At 44.4% G+C, this 19,152-nt stretch overlaps 1 protein-coding gene across 1 annotated transcript in view; it reads left to right on the forward strand.

Moving 5' to 3' along the window:
- Positions 1-19,152, forward strand: part of MED13L (mediator complex subunit 13L) — a 178,623-nt gene that overhangs the window by 17,369 nt on the left and 142,102 nt on the right. Inside the window, exon 2 of the mRNA XM_064674657.1 lies at positions 2,626-2,863. Within this exon, the coding sequence (XP_064530727.1) occupies positions 2,626-2,863 (238 nt within the window). The remainder of the gene's footprint in view (positions 1-2,625; positions 2,864-19,152) is intronic.

Genomic DNA, 19,152 nt, shown 5'->3' on the forward strand with positions numbered 1-19,152 from the left:
GCACACGTAGAACAGATGTAGATGTTTTGGAGGAGCACGTGTAAGTGCTTTCTCTTACCAGACTGTGTTATGTGTGAGGCATTCCAGCTCCACACAGCATCCTGCTGGGGAAAAAGAATTTATCCTTCCCTTTTGCCTCTTCCTCCTGTGCTCCCATGCCCTCTTTGTGCCAGGAGTGTGGCACGTGGCTGTGCGTCTCGCCCAGTCAGGACTGTCTGTCCTGATGTTCTTTTCCACAGTTCCCCAACCCTTTGGATGGCTGGGCATTCCCGTGTGAGTGCAGGAGCAGCAGTGCTGGCTGTGGGAAGCCTCCAGCAGGGATAATCCAGGACTGGCTGTGATTCCACTGCTGGTGGGGTCCTGGCAGGATACAGGATGGTTGTGCAGCTGAAGGTGCCTGGTGGTTTAGGGGTCTGCAAACAATCAACCCCATTTCCCTGCTCTTCAGTGTCCTCCAGAGTTTTCCCCTTCCCAGTGGAGGCCAGTTACTGTGTTCCTGTGGGCCTGGTGAGGCCCCTTGGGAGCAAAAAAGGCCCTGTGGGTTATCAGTGTTTGGGGAAATAGTCCTTGAGGCACAGTCACAGGAACCAGATCCCTGCCCTGCCAGGCACATCCATGGGATGAGGTGGGACTGTTTCAGAGGATGCATTTATAAGATCAGAGAAATACAAGTATGTTTTTTCTTGTGTTGTTGCTCTGATGAATGTCATCTTCAGCTCCTCCAGTTAACCAGCCAGCTCTCGAGCAAGTACCAGCCTACTGCCAGTTACTGGGGGGGAGAAAAGTACATTTTAGAGTTTAGACTTGTAAATGAACTGAGTTTGTGGACTGAAAAGGGAAATCCTTCTGTGTGTGCCATGGGGATTGGATTCTAGAGGAGGGTTTAAATATCCTTGTGCAGCTGATGAGTATGGGAGGAGTAAATGCTCTACAAGTCTTTGGTTTTCTTTAGGACTAAAAATCCAATCCCACAGCTGGTGTTCCTTCTCCCTGGCAATATCTCCTCCTGTCAGGGGTGTGGATGCTGCAGTGGGGTTTGTGCAGCTCTGACCAGCTGGTGCTTCCTGCAGGGCCACTCCAGAGCCCGGCTCCCGAGCAGCCAGGGGAAGGTGTGAACGCTGGAAATGAGGCAGTGCAGGGAATAACAGCACTGGGAATGTGGAAACACGGCTTGGAGAGCAGAGTACAAGCCCAGTGTGAGCACAGTGTGCACACACCACTTACTGGGAGAGCAGCTCCAGCCAGACTGCGCTGGGGTGTTCCCAGCGTGTCCTGGGCAGCAGAGGGGGGAGAGAAAGGAGGAGGCAGCACCAGTCACGGGGCAAACTGGGAGGGGAGGGCAGTCACAGATCCATGGGATATCCTGAGCTGCAAGGGACCCCCAGGGATCATGCAGTCCAGCTCCTGGCCCTGCCCAGACGCCCCAACAATCCCCCTGTCCCTGAGCTGTGCAGCCTTGGGGCCGTGACAAACCCCGGGCAGCCTGGTCAGTGCCCAGGAAAACCCTTCCCGACTGTGTGGGTTCCAAATCTGCACCATCCCAACGGGAAAGGTTTCACCTCCTCCCAGGAGCCACTTGTTTGCTCTGCTGGGGCTTCCAAGGGGCGGGTTTTTGGGCTGACACTGAGCTCACACGTGGGGAAGGAGCCTCTGTTTGTTTGGTTGTTCCCTTTCTCATTTGTAACGTTACAATAAGATAACAAAATGAATGAATCTGCTGGAAACCAGTCAAGTTGTGGTGAAAAACCTAAATGCAGCCAGGTTTCTTCTGTACTGTCTCTATGTTTTTTCTTCCTTGAAGGGGAATAAAGGAAAATATGGTGTAGAAGGAGTTAAGAGAACAATAACAACAACAACAACAACAACAATAATAATAATAGAAGAGCTGACTTAAGTTAGATTAATTAAATTTAAATAAAAACAATTTTCATTTATAATAATATAAAATAATAGATAATATAATAATAAATACAATAGTTATATATAACAAATTATAAATAATATATTTCTATATATTTAACATATTGATATATAATTATGTGAACATATTAGTTCTATAATAATTAAATGTGTTATGCATAATACAAATATTTTTATTAATAATTAATAAGTCTGATATAAGTAATGCTCCATTATTAATGATCAATATAATTAATTAGTAATTGCTTATATTAACATATCATTACTACAATGATAGAATTAATTATATTAAATATTACTACAATGATAGAATTAATTATATTAACATATCACTACAATAATAGAATTAATTATATTAACATATCACTACAATAATAGAATTAATTATATTAACGTATTATTACTACAATAATAGAATGATATTAATATGTTATTACTATATAATGCTATGTACTGTTAATATATATTTTATATTATTAGTACATTAATATTTTATGTTATTAGCCTATTGATATATTATATATAACATGTAATACGTTTTATATAATATATATTATATAATATATATTATATACATTATATATATCATATATATAATTATATATTATACATATTATATAATATATATAATAACCAACGCAAACAAAGCCAATAATAACAAAATTTTGAAATAAAGCGATTTTTTTCTCCTTTCCTCCCCCCCAGGCTGAACTGACGGGCATCAAATGGCGTAGGTACAACTTTGAGGGGCACGGGGACTGCGGGCCCATCATCTCGGCCCCGGCCCAGGATGATCCCATCCTGCTCAGCTTCATCCGCTGCCTGCAGGCCAACCTGCTGTGCGTGTGGCGCCGCGACGTCAAACCCGACTGCAAGGAGCTCTGGATATTCTGGTGGGGGGACGAGCCCAACCTGGTGGACGTCATCCATCGAGAGCTGCACAGTAAGTCCCCCTCGCCTCAGTCTTGTGTTTTTCCTGTCAAAAGAGAGTTTGTGGTTAAGGCTTTAGCTTGTGATTTTGTCACAGTTTGTGGCTGAAGAGCTCTAGGGGGGAAGAATGGTGTGAGTTTGACTTGGCTGCTGAGAGTGAGGTGCAGAGGAAATGCAGAAAGCTGAACTTGCCAGGAGGGCACAGCTTGAGGTGCCCCAGGGGAGGTTCAGGTTGGACATTGGGAAGTTCTTCCCAGAGAGAGTGATCAGACACTGGAAGGGCTGCCCAGGAGGGGGTGGAGTCACCACCCCTGGGGGTGTTTAGGGACACTCTGGAAGTGGCATCAGTGCCATGGGCTGGGTGACACAGCGGGGTTGGGTCACAGGGTGGACTCGATGATCTCAGAGGGCTTTTCCAACCTGGTTGATCCTGGGATTCTGTGACCTGTAGTCAACATCATGGCTTAGATTTTTGTGAGACCTCAGGTGCACTGTAAAAATAGAATAAATCCTAGTTCCAAGGGTAATAATGATGATGATAAACCCCCCAACTCTGGCCTTAGGTAAGAGTTGATGGAATAAGCCACCTATAGAGAGAGTCAGGTGAACTCCAAAACCCCCCAGGTAAATCTGCAAGGTCAGAACTGCCCACCTTGGTCATGTTGCAAAATTTGAGTGTAAACTGGGGCAAATTACAAGTGAGGTATTACAAGGCAGGAAGGGGCAGGCAGGTCAAAGTGCCAATGATAAGTTTATGTGATTAAAAGCTTTATGCAATGGGGATTGTCCTCAGTGTCTCCAGAATTTGTAGCCTTAAAATGATCACAACTTTATCTGTTGTGATCCTTTTTGGATTGACTATGTCCAGTGTATATTAATTTCTTTTCAGCATTGTATTGTTGCTATGACAAAACCTAGTTTGTGTGAAGATGTTTGGCTGAAAACATACAAGGGGTTTTATGAAGCTGTATGAGTTTTACCTCTCTTTTCACCTCGTGTCTTGGATGAAACAACTGAAGTTCACCAATTCTAGACTAATAACAGGAATTAAAAGTAAACCTAAATTAATTATAAGAATCAGGTCCTGGTTTCTTGCAATAAATTTTGACCCTGGTGGCCTTTAGGCCTTCTGGTGACTTGGTGATAAAATTTGTCTCAAGTACATGGAATGTTGTATTTGTCAGGTGTGCTCTGGTTGTGCCTTGTCTCCCCACCTCCACCCTGCACTGTTTGCTCCTGTGTTATGATATATTATTTTTTTCACTCATGACTTTGTTCTGAGCACCGTTACAAACTCCAGCCTGTGAGTGGGACTGTTTCTTTGGCAGCAGAGCCTGTGAAATCACAGACAGGAGCTCTGAGTGTCTCTGGGTGTGTTCCAGGCAGGTAGCTCTGGCTCATGTATAATTGAGGAGATGGCTCTCAAGTGCTGCACTGAGCCATTCCACTGGCATTAATTTTTTATCAGGCACCTGTTTGGAATGAAGGAATGGGTAATATTTCTACTTACCCCGCAAAGCTTCAATAATATATGCCTTTCTCTTTGTGAGATGTAGTTAATTTAATATTTCAAATGCAGTATATGGGACTTAAGTGTCATTTTATTTGAGGGGAGTTGCAGGCGGTGGCTTCTGTGTCTGTTGTAAATTGATGTAGCTTGTTTAGATCTGACATCTTGGTTGCAACAACATAATCATTCTTCCAGTGGCAGTGGTATGGAAAAGCATTTAACTGTGTGGAGAGCCTGAGTGCAGAGTGGGGCAGAGCACAGCAAGCAGAGAACGGGGTCACTGTGGCACATTTTTTGCCCAGTCCAAAATTTCACAGAATCACGGAATTAAGGTTGGAAAAATATCATTGAGTCCAACCTGTGACTGATTCCTGAGTGCCACATCCAGTCCTTCCTTGGACACCTCCAGGGATGGGGACTCCCCCACCTCCCTGGGCAGCCCCTGGTGTTTGACAGCCCCTTCTGTGAGGAAATTCCTCCTGATGTCCAACCTGCCCCTCCCCTGGCACAGCTGGAGGCCGTTCCCTCTCCTCCTGTCCCTTGTTCCCTGGGAGCAGAGCCCGACCCCCCCATCTCCCCCCTCCTGTCAGGGAGTTGCAGAGCCAGAAGGTCCCCCCTGAGCCTCCTTTGCTCCAGGCTGAGCCCCCCCAGCTCCCTCAGCCCCTCCTGCTGCTCCAGCCCCTTCCCAGCTCCGCTCCCTTCCCTGCACACGCTCCAGCCCCTCCATGTCCTCGTGATGGGCCCAGAACTGGGCACGGGGCTGGAGGTGCTGGAGCCTCCAGTGCAGTGACTTTCAAGTGGAATTAAATCTGAAATGTGGCTGCCAGAGCTCTGTTTTCTGTCGTGCCAACAGCAGCAGCATCACAGTGATAAAGCAGTGGGAGCAGAGTGTGTGACAGCACTGCAGCCACAGGGCTGGGGAGGGGCTGCCCTGCTACAGCAGCACTGAGGGACCCTCATTCCAGTGCCCTCTCCCGTTAAAAATGCCTGGAAAACAAAGATTCTGCAGGGGGATGTGAGGAGGCACAAAGCTGAGTTAGGAGATGGCAAAAGGAGGACCTTGTGTGAGTCATTCAGGGGAGTGAAGTAGGTGGTGACTGAAAGGAGGGGAAATCTGCTCCTGCTCTCAGGCCCTGCAAGAATTTGGGAAATCATCTCCTTTTCTGCTCCTTTCCACTGCAGGCTTTGGAATTCTCTTGTAATGTGTAAATCATACTTGTTCTGTATTAAAAGCACATTGAAAGGCTTGTAGTGACTTATCAGATAATAGCTCCAAGTGATGTAAATTGTGTAAGTGCTACACATTTTACTGCTGATAGTGCTGTCGTGCTCTTTGCAGTGCATTTTTAGAGTTCAAACATCAGTATTGACAACATATTGAACATCAAATTCTGCCAGAACGAGGCATTTATGTCCATTGATTCCCTGGACAAAGGACACTGTTTGTGTTCACTGCTTCATGCAAGGCAGAAGGAATAAGGTTATTTTGCTTTTATGGTATAAACAGACCACAATACTGAAATATTTGATAGTTGGAATTAGTTTCCTGGAAATATATAAAGGACTTTTCCATCTAAACAGAAAACAAGGAGGTTACTGAAGCAATTTCTGTGCCCACAGTGGGGCTGTGGTGACGTGGGGCTGGTTTTGGGATAACCTGGGCAGGGAATGAGCTGCTTTGGCTTCAAACGTTGTTCCTCAGCCTGGGCTGTCACTGGGACTCACTTCCATGGCCAGAGCTTTGTGGTGGACTTGGACTCACTTGTTTAGGAGCACAAGCCCCAGGAATCTGCTGCTGCAAATCCAAGTAGAGGAGTAGAGTCTGTCCAAAACATGAAGAGCTTCTGAGATGTCTCAACTTTAGGGAATAACAGCTGTTTGTAAGATCATGAACTCTCACCAAGAAGGAAGTTTTGGATTTCTCTTTTCCTGCCTAGGACTTGTGCTTGGAAAGGGAAATTTTCATGAGGGTAAGAAAAATTCAGTGATAAATTTAAATAATTTGACTTTAAATGTTTTATGTTTTAGTCATTCAAGTCTAAATTATAATAATTGATTTTTTTTGCATAACAGAGTCACTCAAATAATATTGTATGATATCTAGTGCTTTCAGTAAACAGATGAAGAGTCCAAACTGAGACTTTTCTTTCAGAAGCACTTTAAAAAGTTTTTTCATAATAACTCTCTGAATTGCTTTATCTTTACAACATTCAAGATTTGGTAAACAACAATCTGCCTTTAATAAAAGAATTTCAAATAGTCACTTGGAAAACAACTGAGTGGTTATAAACAGGAGGTACAAGGAGCAGTTGTTTATGTAGTAGCTTTCCAAAACTGTGTGGATAATTAAATGCTGTCACGGGAGATGAAATAAAAACAATGATTTGCAGAGCAGTTGTGGATCAGTCAAAGAGCTGGAGCAGCCAGGCAGCTGTGAACTGCAGAGGTGTCTCCTGCACACACTCCTACATTTGTTCCTTGGCAGTCTTGCTCTGGTTTTTATTGTGATGAGGTTTAAAATTTGAAGAGAGATTGGAGGTCTTTTTTTTCTGTCCCAGGAGTGAAAAAAGCTGAGTGGGCACCGAGTGGGAGAAAGAATGGAGTGATTTTTATAAGCTTGAAAAAGTTGGGAGTGTCTTAGTTTGTGGCGGTTTTGTTTTCCCCAGGGAGATGCTGTTCCCTGCTCCTGCTGCCTGGAGAGAAGGGGTGTTACAGCAACGGGACCTTTGCCCACAAACCTCTGTTCTTTGGTGAATCCCACAGAAGAAATGGGAGGAGGGGAGGTTGTGTCTCGCTGTTGTTTGACAGGAAAGTTTTGGTGGGCAAGTTGCAGAGCTCTCATTTGCATTTGGTGACCAAAATCCGTCTGGAGCAGCACAGAGAATTCCTGCTCAACTCTTGGGTTGTCCTTCTCCCACCCCTGCCCTGTGTTCCGTGTTTTCCACGTGGATTAGGGACAGGGGGGGTCTGTTCCTTGCTTGCCCTATTTGCCTTTGCAAAGAGTTCTCTCCTCTGGCACTTTAAACCGCTCCAGCAGTTGGACTCTGATCCTCGTGGGTCCCTTCCAGCTGGGAATACTCTGGGATTCTTTGTCCTGGTGGTTTTGTCCATAAACTTGTCATCTGCACACTGAGTTTGGGGGTATATCCAGTTTTGTCTGCTGCATCTATGGTACAGAATGTTGGAATTCTGGGGAATAATGCAGGGATTACATTGGGCACCACTGCTGAGAGGGGAGTTTCGGAGACTCTGGAAAGCTGTCAGGGTGTGAGACAGGATCTTGAAAATGATAGGATTCCAGGTGTTTGATAATTCCTTAAATAAAACTGCAGCCTTCTATCAGCTTAGTAGCCTGTTTGCCTGAAATCACTGATTCTGGAAGGTATTTGGGATTTCCATCTGGAAATCCACTTGGATTTGCAGCATCTGCACTTGATCCATTAATTGCTGGAGCTGCTTCCCCCCCAAAAGAGATATTAATGCACTTCCTGCTGTATTGCCTGTAGAACACGAGGATTTTGATGGAAACCCTTCTGAAGAACAGATTATCTTGAATCAATTAGAGAAACCTTTTCCTGAAAGATTGCTGTCCATGATCCTCGCAGCCTGGTTTAAAAACGCCGTTGGAATTTGAGCTGGGACAGGAAAGACGTGGAGCTTCGGCTCGTTCCTGTTTATGAATTCTTGGCATATCAGGCTGCCCCAGTCAATCCACATGTGCTGATAAAAGGGAAGAGGGAAAAATGTTGGCTGTGGGAAGGATCCACGTTACCCCACGTGCCTGGGGCTCTTTTCTGCTGTTGTTTCTCTACCTGAAAATCACCGACGGGTAAATTTTCACCTCCCAGGAAACCAGAACGTCCCAGCTCTGTTCTCAAGGATGTTTCCTGAGGGGAATAACTTGCCTCAAACCTCAATTTAGGGATTTTTATTACCACTAGGAAGGATTCTGGATGCTCACTTAATAACTGCTGGATTTCAAAGTTTTATTTATCAGTCAAACCACCTAAATTAAGTAAATGGTTAACCTGTAAATGTTCACTAGTTGGTGTTTTTCAGTATTTATTAGGGATTAAAAGAGAAATAGTGGAAAACTTGATAGTTTCTGCTAACGTAAAGGATAATAAAGGAGTGAAAAATCTACTTTCTATTTCAGTTTAAGAGTCTATTTAAGGTTCTTTCAAGGTGCTGTTTTATTTCTGCAGCTGTGAGGAGCTGGGAGCTCTGTCAGGAATCACAGAGCATGTTCTAAGCTGCTTTGTGGTGAGATATGTTAATTATTGAATGAGAAGACGTTCCTGTCTGTTGAAACATGTTTTTAAGTGTGTGAAGCAATGCATGAAATGAAGAATAAGCCCCCTTTCCTGTCAAATGAATAGGACAGAACTCCATAAACCCCATAACCATTGTGGTGCCCAGTGTCACAGGGAACGGGAGCAGCCAATGTATGGAAGAGCAGTTCAGGCACAAGGAATCAAAGGAATCTCCCAGGAGCCGAAATGCAAGTATTTTTGAAGGCTTTCAGTTGGAAAAGCAGCTCTGAATATCAAGCAGCTGAGCACCACTTATTAATAATTTGAAGTGAAATCTGAAAATGGTTAATTGCCGGTTCTCCAGCGCGGAGTGGAATTAACAAGTAGGTTCAGATGACACGAGACTTTATTGGAATATTAAGTTACTGAAAAAGTCTTGTTTCGGGCTTGATTATTTTCAATAAGACAAGTCATTTGCATTTTCTTAATTGCCTGGCAGAGATTATTCCCAAAGACACGACAACAAAGTTAAACTTTTCCATCCTGCGGGCCGGAGGATGGGATTGAAAAGTGAATTCATCCTCTCTCAGCTGGCAGAATTGGGCCGTGACCCTTCGATCTGACACTGTTAATTGGTGGCCAGTGATTGCCAGTCGAAGTTCAGCTTAGACAAAATAAACTTTTTTCTTTTAAGGAGGCATATTAAATGAGGTTATTATGCCATCATTTGGGATTAAGGAATTGCTTCATGGGAAAATGCCAACTCCTTTTACACACGCGGGGTTGACAAGAGCCTTATTGTGTCTGGGCGAGATGTCTTCATTTTGTTTTGGTCTTCTTTTAAAAATAAGTGTTCTTCCCACCGCTCCAGCTTCTGCTGCTGCTTTAAAGTTGGTTTATGGTTGCAGACAACAAAGGCAGGAGTTGTTTATTGCAAGGAATCAAGGCTGAGCGTCCCCTTTGGAATTCTGCTGCGCTTACCTTTTCCTGAGCTCTGCTTTGCCTCGTGGTTTTCTCTCCACAGGAACAGTGAATCTCAGTGTTCAGGGCAGGATCAAATGAGGATGTGTGGCATTCAGGAATTCATTACCAATTCTGGTCAGAAATGGACTTCCCTGATCCCTGGGGGTCCCTCCCAACTCAGGATATTCCATGGACCATTCCCACGTGCTGCATCTCCCCCCTTCTACAATCTAAGGCTAAAAAGTCACCAAAAAGTTTGACCTCTGCGAAAGGGCCCTGTGTAAAATAGCCTGACACTTTCTAATATTTTATTCTATTTGTATCACTCCAGAATTAACATTTTAATTTTTTTCCTATCTGGGAATTTGGAGTTTTTACAGTTAATTGCAGCAAATTACCTTCTGAAAGCAGACAAAAGGCAAAGCCAAGAAATTCTCAGCTGAATCCCATCTTTCTGCTTTGCAAATATAAGCTCAGCTCAGTTGAAATAGTTGAAATTTGGAGTAATTAATCTTTAGGTTTTATTGGCCACACAGTAGTTATTGTTTCTTCCCTCGTGCTTTTGTGGGAAAATGGGTTGGCATTCCTTGGGCAGCAGGAGCAGCTGCCCTGTGTAGGGAGCAGCTCGTGGTCCTTTGGCAGGAATATTCCAGCCAGGCCAGGATATCACAGCAAATCCAGGATATTGAAGGTGGGATGGAGCTGGTGCTGCAAAAGTATTGCCTGGAAAGTGCTGGAAATCCCCAGCAAGATTCCAGACAGCTCAACTCCCTCAAAACAGCAGAGTGAGGTGTCACTAATGAATCAGAGAGAACCATTGTCCAAAATGTGCTCGGGATTAACTGGAGTGCTGAGAACAACCCCGGGTCCAACTTGTGAATGTAAATAAAATTGATGTGTTACCACAGGCAACTCGGTGAACCACGTAATTAGGGGGTTTTTTTCCATGAAAAATGAGACCTTATGGTGCAGCTGCAGCAAAGCAGTATGGAAAGGATTTATATTCCAGTTATATGAAAATTAAACAATCATTAAAAGGTTGTATTTTTAAAAGTGCTGCTTGGGGGGGAAAAAATCCAATCAGAAGAATTTCTTTTTCAGCAACGTGTTGGGCAATATCAGCCCCAGTAGTTGATGGGTTTTTTTTGCTTCAGGGGATCTTTTTTTTTTTTTCCCAGTGAAATGAACTCACTTAAGTGCACAAAGTAAATCTGAGTTAGCTTGAAGTGAAATCTGCATTAATAGAGCTCATTACTGATGTTTGTATTTGCACATTCTGAGTAATTCCAAGAACACAGGGTGACTTCCACTGGTGAATGTAGACTGGAAAAATAATAGTAGTGATAAAATTGTGTACAATTGCTTTTTGGTAAGGCAGTTTTTAGAATAACTAATGAACTTTTAGTGACAAACACGGTCCTGGATTGCAAACAGAAAACACAGGAACATGACTCTGCTGACGTTAACACATCATTTCTCTTTACAGAGAGATGTTTTCCATTACATAAAAGCTACTTTTTTTGTTATAAAGTTCCTATTAAAGGTTATAAATCTCAGTACAGAATTCTTTTATACCCCAATTCTGGGACTGTTTTCATTTTAAGTGGATTTAGTTATCCACCTGCACTTACTTATCCAAGGGTTTGACAGGAATCTGTAAGACAAGTACCTTGGATACCTGGCAATGTGTCCATGTGGCAGTTTTGGGATCTGCTCTGTGGCTCAGGGTGTGGGTGACCAGCCATGAAATCCGAGAGCAGCTGGTGCCTGGGGAAGGGAGCTTTGGAAACCTGGAGTCTGTTCCCAAGGATTGTTGAATCCACCGGTGCTGAGGCTGGAATGGGTCCTTTCCAAAGCAGCCTGTTTGTAAATATGGAAACAAAACCACTGGATTAAGAGGAGGAGCAAGTGGAAAACAGCTGAGCTGTAAGACAGGGTTAAGGCTGAGGTGGAATTCTTACCTTTGCTCTTTGCCCCTGGGAACTGGGGGTTTCAATAGGAGAAGAAAAGGGAGGAGTTCTGCAGCTGGTTAAATATTAAATATTTAATTAATTATAATTAATTATTAAGTATTAGTCCCTTGGTTAAAAAACCCAAACAAGTGCGTGGTGCAGTCACTCCTATAACGACAACTGGAACTTGGAGTGAAATGGTGTAAAATTGATTTTTCAGGAGTTAAATGAGGAGTTGGAAGGGAAAGCACACACTAAAGGCACAGTGCTGAAATGCTGTTGCCTTCTGGTTGACCTAAAGCACCCTGCAGTGTCCCCCCTGAGCTGGGCAGTGCCAGCACTGCTAGGGCAGAACATGGGCTGTGGGGCTGCCTTTAATCACACCCTGGGGTGTCCCCCCTGAGCTGGGCAGTGCCAGCACTGCTGCCCCCTGTGCTGGGGGCACAACATGGGCTGTGCTTCTGCCTTTAATCACACCCTGCAGTGTCCCCCCTGAGCTGGGCAGTGCCAGCACTGCTGTCCAACAGTGCTGGGGGCACAACATGGGCTGTGGTGCTGCCTTTAATCACATCCTGGAGTGTCCCCCCAAGGTGGGCAGTGCCAGCACTGCTGTCCCCCTGTGCTGGGGGAGAACACAGGCTGTGGTGCTGCCTTTAATCACACCCTGGAGTGTCCCCCCTGAGCTGGGCAGTGCCAGCACTGCTGTCCCCCTGTGCTGGGGGCAGAACATGGGCTGTGGTGCTGCCTTTAATCACACCCTGGAGTGTCCCTCCTGAGCTTGGCAGTGCCAGCACTGCTGTCCTTCTGTGCTGAGGGCAGAATGTGGCCTGTGGTGCTGCCTTTAATCACTCACCTACCCTGCAATGGTCCCTGTGCTGTCCCAGCTCAGCCTGGCCTGAGCCAAGGCCCAGTTTCAGTTTCTATTCCAGGCTGAGCTCCCGGCCCTCAGCTCCCTCTCTCCTGCCTTCTCCCAGCTGGAATTGTGCCCTGGCACAGTCACTCGGGTGTTCCCTCAGTGCCCCTGAGAACAGCCCTTCCTGCTGAACCTTGCCAGCCCTGAGCCCTGTTCTCCTCCAGGACACTTTGCCAGTCTTTGCACCAAATCTCAGGGTGTCTGGAGCAGTCAGGGAGCCAGAGGGGTCCAGGTGAAGCTCCCAGGTTTGTGTCATGAATCCCTGGGTGGGTTGGACAGATCACCAGGCAGAGTTAGCACCTCATTCCTGGAGAAAGGGAAGTGTGAAGTTCCTATCTTAAGGTGTGGATGTTGATAAACTTGGCCTCAGAAGGTGGCAGTTTCTAAGCAGGACCGCAGGGAACAAACACCATCTTTTCAATAAAGCCTTTCTGTAGTTCTCCTTGTTCCATGACATTGTGGTTGCTCTGTCTCTTCTGGAACACAAATAATTTTTTACACCAAGGGAAACAGCCAGGCGTAGGTGATGAAGATATAATTGTGCAGTGGTTCTTTTCTTTGGGTGGCTGTAAGAATTTCATACAGCTCCCTAAAGAGATGGGAAAAATCCTGCTCTTTCCAGTGGTATTCCTGAATGTGCCTGGGAATTCTGCCACTTCAAAAGGCATCAAGAGGAATGTATGTTTGACAGAAGCTTTATAGGTTTGTTCTAAGGTGCAACTGGCTTATTGAAAGGTGATATTTTATGTTTATTTGGTATTAGCATTAGATTTTTAATAACTTAAAAGATAACTTAAGGGTTCTGTTGCTGTCCTTGACAGCCCTCAGCTGGGAGTCCAATCTGGATTTTCTGTACTAAGCAAAGTGAGATTTTCATTGCTCCAACGTACTAAAATACATTAAATACTCCACTAAAAAGAACCCCTGTCCCAGATGGATGTGGGATTATTGCTCAGTCCCTCTCTGCCTTTTCCTAAACTAACCCAGACCACAGTAAGCATTATTTTATTACTATTTCTTTTGCTGTAAACCACAGTTAAGGCCTGGAAAGTGTGAAGGAAAAATGTGAGACTGTCACTGCTTAGTTTCAAAAATGAAGCTGGAATTCCTAATCCCTCCAGTTTTGGGCTATGGGTTCCTTCCTGCCTGGCCTTGTCCTGGAAGGTTCCCAGTGATCCCACAAGGTGTAATCAGTGAGCAAACATGACTCAGCTGGTGTAGGGTGGCTGAGTAGGGTCCCTGTGTGGGACACTGCTCAAATTATTGTGTGTTAACAGTGGGACCAAAAGATCCTGGTGCTTAAAGAAACATTAAAAAAACATATATGTATAAAAAACCCCACCACTGTCTTGGAGAAAGTAACATTTGAATTTAATGGGAATTTCCATGAGTTCAGTTTTCACTTCTCCAGCAAGGTTTTACAATTATTTTACACACTGATTTATTTCCCAGTAGTAAAACTCCCAGCAAACCTGTGTTACACATCCTCTGGGAAGATGTTTGTTTGCTTTGCCCTCCCCTCTTCGGGAGCTCGGCACAGTTTACATTTTGTCTGTTAACATAACGCACCGGATAGGAGTTTCTGTGAGCTTCTGAAACTCAAAACTGGCCCAAATATGCCGTGTTCAGAGAAAAAACCAACCCCAAATTACTGTTTGCTGTCTCTCAATCTTCCTGCTTGTCATCCCCAAGTGCTGGAAGAAGCAACTGACTTTTGATTTTCCGTATTTTCTTGTGAATTTCCTTGTTTGGTTTCATTGATATGTTAAGTTGGATTCCTGGTGGCTTGGGAAAGCTGTGGCAGCTCTCCCTCATTCCCAGTCCCACTCTCTGGAGCCGTTGGGAGATGCCAGAGCTGATGAAACCCCCGGGGCTGGGAAGGAGCTGAGAAGGCTCCAGTGATTCATTACTGGGAGTTCAGAACCTTCCCCTGCTCAAACTGCTGAGCTGGGGAGTTCTGGGCCGTCATTTGTCTCTGTTTTAATGGGATTAAGTAATTATGTGTGCATTTTCTTTCAACCAACCAGCCTGATAAAAGCAGCAAAACCAAAGAGCCCATAAATCGTCGGCTCCTCTGTTCCAGCAAAAGTGCTTTGATGGCACTGCACTTTTAACGTCTTGCTGCATATTTTTAGCTGCTCTGCTGGGGTGAGGAGGACTAGAGGAGTAGTTTATGTAACTAATGGGCTGAGGGTCTCCTCTTGGGAACGTGGCTGGGGGAAAGTGGCTCTCAGCTCCAGGATGGTGCTTTAAGGGAGCAGTCCATGGCCCTGGAGAGCAGAGATAACTCTGTGACCTCAGGCGGTGTCACAAGTGGCTCCTGTTCTCCCTACAAGTGCAATGTCTGTTCATTGGAGCTAATCACATTTGGTATTGATACTTTGGCTATCTCTGTCGTAGTTTCAAATGCAAATTTTGCTGCTTTTTTTTGCAAAACTCTCTGCCTGTGTCCTGCAGCTGTGAAGATGCTCACTGGTTATTTGTCAGCTTGATATCCATCTGATCTTTCAAGTGTGAGCTGCTTGTCTTGTATCCTGGAATAGGCCAAGGGGAGCCTTTGTGTTTAATGAATTCATCAGGTGTTTGGGGTGTGATACCATCAACCCACTGCATTCTCTTCAGAACTTCATTCTTTCTCTATGGCTGTCTGTGCACTCAGTTTTATCTTTACTATTCATTCAAATTAAGTCTTGGTTGGAGAGTCTCTGTAATCACTTTAATGAAGTGGCTGTGCTTGCCTGCTGCTTCTTGTTTATTTTAAATATTGGTCTGAGGAAGTAGAGGTTTTAATGTATTTAAAATGATAACCAGCAGTAACTATGCAATAGTCCTCTGTTAATTCAGCTTTAAGGGCTCTGCATAGAAAATGACTTTTCTACTGTTGTGTTGTCTCATAATTTCGTGGGAGAACAAACTTCTGTTGATTTTCTGTTAGTCCATCTGTGTCAGAGGGAAAGGTTTTCATTCCTCTTCTGCCTTGAAGTTGTGTTGTCAGCAGATCCACTTCTGTCCTGGACTTTCCATGTTACAGTTTGTGAATTTTTGGAGTTGTGGCTGTTTAATCCCAGGTATCCATTTAAAGGAACCTGTCAGGATGAATAATGAATGACTGTGTCCTACAAATGATGTTTCTTGTTATCTGTACAGTTTGCCAGAGGCTTTCTCTGGTTGCTGGGATCAGCACTGCACGTGTTGGATTGGGAACAGTGACCTGTAGGACCTGTGATAGACGTGGACAGTTCCCAGTGCCTGTGGAAGGCAGTTCCCACTCCAGGCCACTCACACCTGGAATTGTTTGAGTGCACAAGTTGTAGTGGAATGTTGGACTCTCAAATCCTTGTGCTCCCTCTCCTCTGGCTGTTCCCAGTGCTGTGCAAACCACACCAGTGGCTGCTCTGGCTTTGGGATTCGTGACCAGGAACTCGGAGGTGCCTCAGCATTTCCCCCCTGGCCACCCAGCCCAAGTTTCCTCAGCACTCTCAAGCTGTGCAGTTATCCAGGATGTGTGTCCAGGATGTGGGACAGGAGGAGGGAGTTCTGGTCCAGGGTTGCTTTTCTGTGCTGGGATAAACAAGGAGGCAACGAAATGATAAATGAAAGTTAAACCTGGTTTTGGCTCCACCTCCTCTCTGTGTCCTGGGGAAGCTGGGAAAAGCAGAGGTGTTGTGGAAATGTTTAAAAGCAGCAGATATTCATTTTGCTCTTTTGTTGCTCACACTACTCCCAGCTAAGTCTTCTTGCTAATCCTCATGTGATTAAGAGTGTTGGATGGTGACACAAAGAACTCTACAAAGTAATGCTTAAGGACATCCCGCTGTGTGCATTTGATGCCACATCTGGGATGAGATTATAAATAAATAAATGAAAAGAAAAAAGGAACAAAAGGAAAAATACAACCCTGAAATCCCCCCAACTGTAACTTTTTAAAAGCCTTTGATTACACAGCGCTTGAAGGAAATGGAAGGAGTTAAGATATTTTGTATAAATATATTAGAAAAGAATACAGAGTGCATTTGGAGTACAAAGACTCCTCGAGGTTGGTTGGCTGTGATTGTTGTCAGTGTGTACAAAACACACAGTCAGCGTGGCCTCAGCCTGTCACTGGGACATGCTGAGCATTTGCAGATGTAGATCCCCATCAGATGTGAGAAATATGACATTTTGGAACCAAATAAACCCCTGCAGAGAGTGGGGGTTCACAGAACTCTATGCCATCCTGCCCTGACTTTGGCTGGGGCTTCTGTTCGGGGTAAAGGGAGTTCTCAAAATGTGTGTGCTGGGAAAATGGGGCTCTTTATACAGTGGTACTTTATTTGATGGGAGCTTTGCAGAGAATTAACTGTGCTGTGCAGTGCCCACGAGGGTGAGGCACAAAGGGAGTGTCAGGCACGGCCCTCACAACCAAAAATTACATTATCAGATTTTTGTGAAGGTGGATCAGGTTTTTCAGAGGTGATATTTCTGCCAGTGAAATAAAGGCAGTTCAGCAGGTCAGAGCAGTTGGGCTGAAGGTCCTGCAGCCCACAATGTGTGAGATTCAGGGGGTGGTTTCAGCTGGACCAGAAGCCCTCCCCAGGCACAGCTTGGAATTAGTTTAAACTCAATGAGTGACTCAGTTCAGCCCTTTGCTCCCAGGCTGGGGTCAGGGGGCTGTGGGTGTGGAGCAGAGGGCCTGGCTTTGTTGCTACCAAAATAATCTGGTTTTCCCTTAGCAGAGCTGGCAGAGTGAGCAGAGAATTGGTGATCAGAGCTGCCCTGGGTTTATTTATTACTCTCAAATAACACTGTGATGGTTTGGTTGGTCATTTGTCTGCAGTGGGTGCTTTGCACGGAGGGCTTTAGTCCCTGGTGGCTTCTGCCCTCAAGAGACAGAAGTCTGATGGTGACTATATATATATATGACAGGTAAAATAATATATATATATATGACAGGTAAAATAATATATATATATATATGACAGGTAAAATAAACATGTCCCACACGTGCTCGCTGAGCTGCTTGTACCCCGTGTTCCTCCCCACAGGGTCGGGAGGGGTGGTTGTGCAGGGGCCAAATGGCTGGAAATTCCCTATAAAAGTTGGAATTCCTCACGTTCCAGCCCAGTTTTGAGGTTTGAAGGGGTTCAGCCACCAGAGGTGTGTAGGTTTTTGCTGTGGATGCCCATTTACTTCGTGACTCCAGCCTGGTTTTCTGCTCTGAACCACACTGTGGCTGTGGGAGGGAGTGCCTGTGGTGGAACTGTAACATAACCACCCTTCTCCTTTAAAATTCCTAAATATTTTAACATTTCATCAATATTTTAAATATTCTGTAAAAAATGGGCACCACTACTGAATGCAAAGGGGCTTTTGGATGTTCCCTGGAGTAGAGATAAGAAGCCTTTACTACTGAGCAGAGTCAGTGTCCAGGAGGATTTAGCCTTGTGAGTAACGTGGTAATGGTTGGCTTTGTGTCCTTCTGGCTTCAAACTGCAGCATCAGCTTCTGATTTACACAGCTGAAATCATTCTGCTGGTCTTAGATTGATATTTATTTATTTTGATTACATTCACCTTAATCTTCCCTTGTGTTTTTGAGAGGCAAAACGATTTCTGGTTGTTAACGCTGGTGAGGAGGGTCTGGAAGTGCCACGATGGGTCCTTTTCCTTTTTGAAAGAAATAGTTAACAGGGAAATGCCTCTGGAGTGCTGAGTTTCTGGCAAGCCCTGTTGGTACAGAGTGTACTGGGCTGGAAATGTTGCCGAGTTTGCACAAACTGTCTGATATAAAAAGCACGTTTTTGTTATAAACACTGCCTGCTTAACAGAGTTGTTGCTCTTACAGAACAGCTTTAAACAGGGACTGTTGCTTTTGAGTAATATTAAATATTTGTCTTCTGGTGAATGTTTTCATAGGAAAAAAAAATCACTGTAGATAGCAAACAAACCATTCCTTTTATTATCCACTATAAGTGCACTTGAACTTCCTTGGTTTTATCTAGGCTGTTTCACTTGAATTTATATGTTTGGGGGGGGGTTATTCTTTGCTTGAAGTAGTTTTGGGTTATTTTTTTTCCCAAAAAAATAAAGTATTTGTGCAGGTGTCTTCTGCTTTCAAAGTGGGCTTTGTTCTTTCTGAGCTTTGTCTTGTTGTTCTCCTGCTTTGTGCTGACACTTTGTGGCTGTTTCTGGGCTGTTTCAAGTGACAGGAGTCACAACAGCCACGGAAAATACCAACTAAAATAAACATTTTCAGGAAGTGTAAAGCAAGGGGGAGTGTGGAAACCTTGCAAACCCTCTACAAATGTTCCCTGGGAGTGGATTTATAGAACATACATAGATTAGGCTTGGAGATTTATTTGCTGTGGCTCCCTGCAATATTAAATGCTGTGAACACACAGGGTGTCTCTAAAAACTGTACTTTGTGAATGATTTGGGGGTATTAATTTATAACCAGCATCAACTGGTGTTTTTATTGTTCAGAGTGATTGGTGTGCTCTGAATTCCAGGCTCTGTCACCGTTCCTTACTTGATCCTGCAGTTTATATATCCCTTTTTTCCAGCTCTTTCTGAACTCAGCTGGGGAGGTGATGCATCTTTTTTTATTATTTTTTTTCCCTTTTTGTGTAAGAAAGAACTGGATGGATAAACAACCACTTTGGAGCCAGGTTGTATTTTTTTGAATCCCAGCAGCTGGTTTACAGTCAGGGATGATAATGGCTGAGCTCTCTGT

Source organism: Pseudopipra pipra, chromosome 18, assembly GCF_036250125.1.
Source record: "Pseudopipra pipra isolate bDixPip1 chromosome 18, bDixPip1.hap1, whole genome shotgun sequence".
In the NCBI taxonomy this organism is placed as follows: Eukaryota; Metazoa; Chordata; class Aves; order Passeriformes; family Pipridae; genus Pseudopipra; species Pseudopipra pipra.